This window comes from Octodon degus, unplaced genomic scaffold, assembly GCF_000260255.1.
Source record: "Octodon degus isolate 3935 unplaced genomic scaffold, OctDeg1.0 scaffold00146, whole genome shotgun sequence".
NCBI lineage: Eukaryota > Metazoa > Chordata > Mammalia > Rodentia > Octodontidae > Octodon > Octodon degus.
This window is the reverse complement of record NW_004524722.1, coordinates 2,366,946-2,376,846: the sequence shown is the minus strand read 5'-3', so window position 1 is coordinate 2,376,846 and position 9,901 is coordinate 2,366,946. Positions and strand designations below refer to the sequence as shown.

The 9,901-nt window shown below is 50.8% G+C and overlaps 1 protein-coding gene and 1 long non-coding RNA gene across 5 annotated transcripts in view; one reads left to right on the top strand and one right to left on the bottom strand.

Annotated features, from left to right (window-relative positions):
* Arap1 (ArfGAP with RhoGAP domain, ankyrin repeat and PH domain 1) overlaps positions 1-9,901 on the bottom strand; it is a 59,892-nt gene that overhangs the window by 32,388 nt on the left and 17,603 nt on the right. For all 4 annotated transcript variants that reach the window (XM_023702022.1, XM_023702024.1, XM_023702026.1 and 1 more), the window contains one exon: positions 4,680-5,289. In XM_023702022.1, coding sequence (XP_023557790.1) covers positions 4,680-5,248 — 569 coding nt within the window. In that variant the 5' untranslated portion in view covers positions 5,249-5,289. The remainder of the gene's footprint in view (positions 1-4,679; positions 5,290-9,901) is intronic.
* Positions 1-9,901, top strand: part of LOC111812844 — a 15,352-nt gene that overhangs the window by 277 nt on the left and 5,174 nt on the right. The window contains exon 2 of the long non-coding RNA XR_002818229.1: positions 108-109. This is a non-coding gene — a long non-coding RNA (uncharacterized LOC111812844). The remainder of the gene's footprint in view (positions 1-107; positions 110-9,901) is intronic.

The window sequence follows — 9,901 nt, the reverse complement described above, 5'->3', positions numbered from 1 at the left end:
GTGTGTGTGTGTCCAGCTCTGGTTTCTCCTGCTTCCTGCTCTCTGCTTCCCCACCCCCTGCAGCCCCAACCAACACATACACTTCCTGAAAACACAGAAAGAGAAAGAAGTCACCCAGAATCCCCCGGGGCAGACACTTCCTTCCCGCCCCTGGGCTGTACCCCACCCCACCCCCAAGCTAAAATGGGACTCAACTGCTGCAATGTCTGCATCTGCTGACCCTCTGGTCTCGTGAAGCCTCACAGGGTGAATGCGGAGGAAGCACTGGCCCTCACAGCCCTTGTCGTGACTCCTCCCTCTTCCAGCCCCACAAGGAGGCCCATAGAGGCTGGGAAAGAGGCTCTTTAAAGTGAGTAGTTTCTCCCCCCAGTAACAAGTGATCCGCCTTCATGAAGACCCGGGATTGGTTGGGCTGCAAGGCAATCTGGGCTCAGGAGTGGCTCTACAGTGTGACTCGAGCTAGCAACAAAGCCCCTTGGAGGAAAATACTTCCTTTTTTAAGGGATCTCCAGTATCCAAGTATCAGACGAAGAAAGTGAGGCCCAGGGCAAGTCAGCAGGGACTCTGTGGAGTGACACTGGAACCCTGGATCAGAAATGATCCCTCTGCTGCTCAGACAGGCAAGTTCACAGGGCTCCTGTCTAGGACACTTAGAGCTGAGGACACAGGATGCGGTCTAAACACGGCCTCCTCTCTGCTGGGCTGGCTGACTCTGGGCAGGTGACTTAACATCTCTGAGCTCCTCAGCAAGTTCTCTTATCAAAGGGTTAAATAATGCTAAAAGTGTACAGACTCTGGGGTAAATGGGGTTCTTCCCAGGCCAAGCAAAGGTGAAGCTGACTGAGAGCCAGGTCATGCTGGGCCAGGAAGGAGGACACCCTATCCTTGCTGGCTTGCTAATCTGCTAGTACCCTGCTTGGTAGAATCCTGTCCCTGCCTCATTGTTCCTCTTGGGGACTCTTCCTTCCCAAGGCATATGGGTGACCTGGGTTGGCTTGAGGAGGAAGAGGGGCTTGGGGTGGGAGCTCAGGGCCCGTTGGTCCTATGGCTCAGTGTGTGCTGAGGGCCTTGCTGAGGCTGAGTCCCACACCCACAGGCTCAGTCCCCGGCAGTACAAAAGCTCACAGTAGTGACATCATCAATTCACTCACATAACAAATACGGAGGGGCTGTCAGGCAGCTAGCAGTGGTGCAGGGCTTGGAGATTCAACAACAAACAGAAGTGACAGTCCCAGCAGGGCTGACAGACCTTCCAATGAGCTCACCCCCTCCTGACAGCATACACACACATGTGCACACACATGCTCACAGCTGACTGCATGCAACACGCATGCTAACTCCTGTTCACACAGCACATTCTCACCCACAAATGAGCGCAAGCACAGTAGTACACATGGGTACGTGTGTATACACAGGCCCCAATGAACTCATATGCACACTTCATGTCGCCACTGAAACTGCATAGATCCCACATACCTGTGCCTGTACCATCAGGCACGGTGAACCTCAAAACCTGCATCAGTGCTGACACACGGACCAGACAGCTTTTACAAAGGCACCATATGCACCCCTGTCTGAATGTACACACACAAACTAGCCCTGCCATGCCCTCACACAGACCCAAGACCCTGTCAACGTACACATGCATGCTTAATGGTCCCCAAGTCTCACTGGGGACCTTGGTGACAGGCTTGGAGCCAGGGAGAAATGCTCACTCAACGATGAGCTCATAACATAATCATGTAGGAAAGACCCCAAAATTGAGAGTGAATTCCCCATGCTGGTGGATACAAAGATGGTGTTATGGTTTGTGTCTCACTGTCCCCACAGAGCCTCATGCAGTCATTGGGGTGGGCTTCTAGAGTTTATAATTAATTCATGATTCAAGGTGGGGATTATGGGTGTGAGTGCTACACCAGCCCTGGGGTGGGTAATCTGAAGACAATAGAAGGAGGGGAGCAAGGCTTGCTAGCTGCCACAGCTACCGCTCACTTTGTTCTTTACTGTTTCCTACAGCCATGAACTGCTGCCCTTTGCCATGTGCCGCTCTGCTTTACAGCCAGCCAAGTATGGACTGAAACCTCTAGTAACTGAGAGCTAAATAAACCTTTCCTTCCTTAATTCTGAATGTCAGGTGTTTTGTCCCAGCAACAAGAGAAAAACAACCAAGACAGAGGGGCAGGAATTCCCTATCAGTAGTCCAGGAGGTTGGACCCCTGCTGGCGTAGGAGTAGTCCACCGTGCACCAGGAGCTGGGATTCACATGAAAAGCTGGGAGGGGACAAGATGGCCAAGAAGGCTCCATCTGTGAGCACCCCAGGGCCACAGCCAGCACATTACAAATCTGTGATGTTCCTTCTGTGGTAAGGGGTTGTTCATTTGCTTGCTTTGCCACACCCAAAGAGCATGGAGCTGCATCTTCAGGCCTTTTTATTTTTTATTTTGAGACGGGCTCATTAAATTGCCCAGGTGGGCCTTGGACCTGCAATCTGCCTCCCTCAGTCTCTCTAGTAGCTAAGATTGCAGGTGTGTGCCACCTCGCCTAGCTCACACGAGCTTTATTACAGGACTCCAAAGACTGCACTAAAGACTGGCAATACCCATCATTCCAACTATTAAGACCCAGGGGTACAAGAAAGCAGGCTTGGCAGCTCACTCTCCCCCAACTCTGCCTTAAGGAAATGTCCCAAATTGTAGGAAACACGGCTGGTCTTCTGCATCTGCGGATTCTACTCTGCAGATCCAGTAAACCACAGATGGAAAATATACGGGGGAAATGCATCTATCTTGAACATTGTCAGACCTTTTTTCTTGTCCCTTTTCCCTAAACGATGCACTGTAACAACCATTTCTACTCTACTAGGGGACATAAGTAATTCAGAGAATATTTAAAGTATGAAGGAGGATGTGTATCAATTCTATGCAAATACCACAACGTTCTGTGACCAGACCCTAGAATCAATATCCCTTGGAGGCTAAGGGATGCTGTGATTTCCCACAAATTCTCTCATTCTGTCCCTCCCTCCCTCCCTCTCCTGGGAGCCAAGCTTCTGACCACAGGGGCCTGACCTCCCTGCTGGAGGGTGGCCAAGTGGTGGCATCTGAGTGGGTCCTGGGGCCCCAGGGCCTGGATGGGACTCTCACCCACCCCTTCTAATACACTGATCACAGGGTACAGTGCTAAGAGGGTTACAGAAGGTCATGGAGGGCACCTGGTAGGGAAACAGGCTCAGAAGGCAGGAAGGAGAGCGCCCTAATCTTGCCGCTTATGCCCTGGTCTGTGGCAGAGGATCCTGCTTCCCACCAGCCTCCTCTGAAGGCATCCCCCTTCCCAAGACATCGAGGTGACACAAAGTTGGGTAGAAGGACAGAGAGAAAGAAGCTGGGATGCCGGATTCAAGGCCCTTTCACTCTCTAGCTGGATAATGTGAAAGAAGCAAATATAAAGTACGCCTGGAGAAAGTCCTCAGGAAAATGGCCACTAGAGGGCACAAGGGCACCAGGAAAAATCAATCCAGCATGCCAGCAGGGCTCCAGGGGAGCTCGCTGCCTATCCGTGCCCACTCATGTGAGTCCAGGAAAGGCACCGACACTCACTAGGCTTCCACCAGTCAATACTCAACACTACAGTCGTCATTTGGCCTTCAAGGCCACCTAACCTAATGCTCCTCACGAGGTGGGGGGCACCTCCCCAGTCTCCCACTATGGGGCTTGATGAAGCAGTTGGCATGAATGTAGCCAGTGTGTTCCTCTCTGCTCTGAACTTTTGCTTGGAAGCCTCCCTAGATTGGCCTGCCTTGGCCCAAGTGCTCCAATAAATCCCCATTTTCCCCAGAAAACATCTAGCCCTGTGGGGGCTCTTCCTCCCCCGGGGCATCCAAGCAAAGCACAGGACAGAGGGTCTCCATGAAGCGGGGAACATCCGAAGAAGCAGGAGGAAATCCAAGAAAACAAGGAAGGTCAGAAGCCAGGGGGGAAAAACCAGCTCTGAAGAGGAAAGTGAGCAAGAAAAGGCTCAGAGTTGTCACCAAGTGACATTTGTCAGGGGTGGGATAGTTGGGGTGACACGCAGAGAGGCTTCTATTCCGCCACCCCACTGCTGCAAAGAGCTCTCCTTGTCCTCCAGATGTTACTTCCTGGTGTCAGAATGTACCCGGATGCCCTCGGCATTTCACACTTGCTGGGTCCCCCTCCTAAACTCACGTCTGTCCCTGGGTCCTAGGTCAGTGCTATTACCACTGTCTGGCCAAATGTCCAAAACAGAAACCTAGAGGCCACCAGGGTTCCCCCTGCCTTCTGCCCAGGTCCAGGGAGTCCCTGTCCTGGCTACTGTAGTACTGCATGTGGCCCCAGTCAACCTACATGGAGCTACACTAGTCCCAGTCTCAACCAGACACTCAACACAGCCTGAGCAGGTCAAGCCTGGCCCTGTGCCCGCTCCCTTGCCTCCCAGACTCTTCCTGCATCCTCCCCCCGCACCCCAGCTCTTCATCTTCTTACAGAAACCCACTCCGCTTCCCAGCTGGGGCCTTGCTGCCTGTCCCACCAGGGGCAGCCCCATCCTGCCCTGCACACCACCAACCCAGCTGTGCTACTGAGGATTCACAGCTGCAGCCCCATCTGCCCTTTGCACAAGCTGCCCCCACCACCTAAAGCCCACCCCAGTGGCATCTGCTCACCTCACCAGCAGGCGAGGGGGACCGGAACGAGGAGGCACAGGCGGAACGCTGGGCTCTACCAAATGACGCTTGGCGGGCAGTGGGGGCAGCACAGGGTCTAGAGCAGCTGAAGACGAGGTGGTCACTGATGGGGTGGCCGTGGATGGAACGCCCAGGGATGGGATAGCTGTAGAAGGGGCGGTGAAGCAGGCAGGCGGGAGGCAGCTCCTTCGGGGTGGGATGGGTGGGGCAGAGGGTCGCCCCTCATCTTCTGCAGCTGTGGGCAGGTGCTCTGGTGTAGTGGCCGGGGCAGGTGCTGAGCGGAAGACGTGGCGTTTCTTGGGTACCGGCCGGGGAGCAGGGCGGGGCGCAGGGATGGGCGGGGCGTGGGCCCGGAGCAGGCCAGCCAGGATGCGGCGGCGGTGGCCAGGGAGGTGCAGGCCCATGTCCACCAGGCGGGCATCGCTGAGGCCCTGACAGTCACTGGCGCACATCATGCCGTGCTGCTCGAAGAGCCCGGTATACTGCTCCAGGTGCAGCGCCCGCAGCCACTCAGCCACTGACAGTGGGGCGTCCCCACCCTCAGCCATGGTTCCCACCAGCAGAGGCCCCGCCGGCAGGGCTCAGGGACCTGCAACAGACAGATGGGCCTGGGTCAGAGGCGATGGCAGCCCACAGTCTCGTGATCCCCATCCCTCCGCAGCTCTTCCGTGTTAGTGCCAATCATAATTTCGAAGACAATTCCAAATGTCACATCCCCAACGATCAAAATCTCTAAAGTCCTCACGATTACAACCCTAAAGGATTAAAGCTTGAATATAGAAATCGTGAAAGCCAAACCTCCTCTCGTGCCATGGGTTCGAGTTCAGTCCTTGAGCTTCCTCCACTGTGGCCTCCAGCATCCAGCTGCTGGTGTGGCCTTAGCCCACATCCCCACCCCACCCCCGTCATCTCTGGGGTCACACGGCCAAGGGCATAACTGGTGCTGTGTTGGCTCCTCCTCCCCACTGCCCTGCATGAGACCCAGCCCATGGCCCAGCAGCCCTATGGTGCCACTCTCCTGCTGAAGGCCCAGCCCAGGGCCTCAGCGAGCACCTGTGGGACTGAAGGGCCGCTGCAGGGCATGCCTGCCCCCCCACCCCTGCTGCAGGAATGTGAGTCAACCCAGATGCCACAGCCTCAGGGGATCTCCCCCTCTGCATGATGGGAGGCCAAGGCATTCATTCATTCAAAGTGGCCTGGCACTCACCGGGCAGTGGGGGACCCACTCAGGTTCCATCCCTGCCCTGGAGAGCTCCTGGCCACCTGGTAGGAGGCCAGAGATGACAACGAGAAGTGATTAACAGAGAAAAGTCACCCAGTCATCTCCACAGATATCCAGAAACCAACGATAAAACCCAACATCCAACTCTAAGGCCTAACCAAAATAGAAGTAGATGGACACTTCCTTAAACAGAAAACCAACACCTTGATGGAAAAAACAAAAAATTCCATTAAAGTTAGAAATGAGACAACAATATCCACTTCATCATCATTGAAATCATTATTCAAACTGCTCTGTAAGTTGTAGGCAAATAAAATAGACAAAACAAATTAGGAAGGAAAAGATAAACCATCCATTAGTTACTGATAATGATAGAGGTGGAAAAACTGATCTTGGATGGGTGACCTCCAAATGATACTGGGAACCTCCAAATGACATTGGGAAAAATGATCTCCCAACCTGGCCTGTACGAGTTCATGTTCTCTAAAACCAAAGAATGAATTTTAGGAACAAACGGAGGTTATGAGCAGAATGTATTTATGGAGGGAAAGAAAGCTCCTGTGCAAGAGAGGGACAGGAGGGGGGCCGGAGCAGGTAGTTCCCCAGAAGCTGTCTCCTCCAGGGACTTTTATAGTGTAAAACCATGTGGGGCTAAGGTAGAGAAAGGGGGAACTCGCTTAAGTGGATGTGGGGTGGGACAAAACTATGGTCAACCCATGGGATTACAACCCATGGGATTACAACCCATGGGATTACAAACACCACTGCTCAGGTAACATGGATTAAGCCCAGGACCAAATGGGGAGTCACGCAAGTGAGCATGAATGTAGAACAGGACTTTATCTGGTAGCCATCAGATAAGGATTCTTCCTGGCTTTCTCAGGGTAAGGATCAATCGGGGATGCTAATCTGGAGGGAGGTTAGCATTTGTTTCCTCTCTGGCTCACAGCAGTCCCTCCCACAGTTGTAAGGTTTCCTGTCTCCTGTGTTATCTCCTTCGAGGGCCTGGCCCTGTCTGACTGCCTATAATATTTCTATCTAATTTGGCTGCCTGCAACAATAATATGGATTTTGAGTTGGAAAGCCCAAGCAGATCAACAGAGAAGTTACTCAAATAACAGAAAACTGTAAGAGTTGGGTTCAAAATTGATGTAAGCTGGGCGTGGTGGTGCAATGCCTATAACCCAGCACTCAGCAGGATGAGGCAAGAGGATTGCAGCCGGTTACACAGTGAATTCAGGGGCAGCCTGAACTGCACAGTGAGATTCTACCTAAAACAAAAACAAAATTAATATGAGAAGCCAAACACGGTGGCCCGTGTCTGTAAAGCCAGTTATTTGGGAGGATGAGGCAGGAGGACTGCAAGTTCATGGCCAATCTGAGCAAATTAATGAGATCCTGTCTCAAAATATAATTTAAAATAGAACAAGGAACGGAGCTCAGTGGTTAAAGCATCTGCCAAGCACTCGCAAGAATCTGGGTTTAATCCCTAGTACAACAACAACAAAAATAAATAAATAAAAAATCAGTATTTCTAGCCAGGTGCAGTAGTGCCTGCTCTTAATCCCAGCATTTGTGAGGCTGGGGCAGTAGGACTATTGGGGATTTAAGGCCAACCTGAGCTACACAGTGAGTGAGTTCAAGGCGAGCCTGAACTACATAGCAAAACCCTATCTCAATAAATAGATAGATAGATAGATAGATAGATAGATAGATAGATAAATTTAAATTCCAAAAAGATCAGTATTTCTAAGCAGTAGAGACCAGGAGGACAGGCCCCATTTACAACAGCATCACAAAACACTGAGAATAAACATCATGAGAAATAGATTTGAGAACAGATCTCAAACCAGGCATAGTGGCACATGCCTGTAATACCAGCCCTTGGGAGTTCAGGCAGGAGAATCATGTGTTTGAAATCAACCTATAATACAGAATGAGATTCGAGAAAGCAAAGCAAAGAAAAAAATTTAAATACAAGATCTTGTTAGGAGTTAAATAAATTTTCCACCAAGGGAGTGGGGGGAGGAAAACAAAAGATATATAGACCTATGTAAGACAAATTTTGGTGCACTGCTGAGGGGGAGAAAAACTGGACAGGGCAGGCGTGGTGGTACACGCCTATAATCCCCAGGCAGGAGGAAGTGGGTTACATAGTGGATTCAAGACCAGCCTGAACTACATAGAAAGACCCTGTCTCAAAGAAACTGAAAACCAGGACAAATAGGAAGGTACAGTAGATTCTAAGAGCATACATCATAAAAGGTATTCATTTTAAGTTAATTTATATGCGGACACAGCCCTACACAAAACACACACAGAATGTTTTGGGGTTGTTGTTTGTTTGTTTGTTTGTTTCTGTATTTTAGGGAAGGGTCTACAGTGTGTTCAGGGTCTCACTACTAGATCAGACACATAGTGAGTCTTCTGTTTACAGCCTCCCAAGTGCTGGGATTACAGGCGTGCAGGCACCCACGCTACCACCACACCCAGTCTCAACTGCTATCTTGGCATGCCCTGGGGGCAGGGCTGGCAGGAGCGGCATGGCAGGCCCAGGGATTGAACCCCCACACCCCCGGGCTCCTGCGCCTGCTTGCACACAAGCTAATTTGAAACTTCACATGGTAGGGCTGGGGAGATAGCTAGCTCAGTGGCGTAAGTGCTTGCCTGACAAGGGTGAGGTCCTAAATTCTATCTCCTGTATCACAAAAAAAGAAACTAACTAACTTCACATGGCAAAATAAACACAAGCGAGGGTGGCAGTGCAAATCCATGATCCCAACCGTCTGAGAAGCTAAGGCAAGATCAAAGTTTAAGTGCAGCCTGGGGAAGTTAGCAATCTATCAAGGCACTGTTTCAATTAAAGGGCTGGGATGTAGCTGAATGTGAAGGTCATGGGTTTGACCCCCCAATATCACAATTAAACAGGAACAGGCAGAAAATTCTGGGGAAAGAAGGGAGCTAAGGGGTAGGAATGAGCCTCATCACATGTTAAAACGTATCAATGGGACACAAACATTGAAAGTAGTATAGGGCATCAGCAAGTGAGCAGACACGTCAATTAGACAAAGTCCAAAAGGAGAGCCAAGCACATTTAAAAATTCAGACATAATGGAAGAAGCACTTCAAACTTGCGCAGGAAAATGGGGCATTAAATTGTTGGGAAAGCTATGGAGCAAACTAGCAAAAACTAAGGTGAACCCCTACCTCATACCTCATAGGAAAAATGACAGATGAATCAAAGATTTCAACTATTTTTTTTTAATAAAAGGATTCAAAAATCATCTCAGAGAGACAAAGCCTTTTGGAAAGATATAAACCAGAAGGGACACAAAAGCCAAAATACCCAATTCCTGTCATACATCGCATAACAATGCTTCCATCAGTGATGGACCACAGATACAGGAAGGGTTCCAGGCCGGGGATGTAGCTCAGTGGCACAGCACTTGCCTCGCAAGCGTGAGGTCATGAGTTCAATTCCTGGTACCAAAAAAGCACAATCCTATCAGAGTACCACAGGACTGAAAAGTCCTCTCGCCAGTGACAGCTGTACAGCCATCCCAGCATCACAGGGCAGTGCAGTCCTGTGTCTGTGACAATGCCAGTGTAAACAGTCCTAGCGTCATATCCAATGATGGCCCATGTAATTATGTCTAGTACACGGTACTCGACAGTGATAATAAGCGACTATGATGCGGGCTTATGCACTTACTACACTTTAACAAGTTTTTTTATCCTTGAGTATACTCCCGTTTACTAAAGAAAGAAGTTTACAGTAAAGCAATTGTAGGGCACGTCAGCAGCAGACCCGTACGTCTGTAACAAGAAGCCACAGGGACCGGCTAGATAGCTCAGCAGACTAACGCACCTGCTTAGGCAGAGCACAGGGCCAAGGTTCAATCCCTGGCACCATAAGCCATGCCAGCCCGGAGGAGGGGGGAGGGGGGAGAGAAGGAGGAGGAGGAGGAGGAGGAGGAGG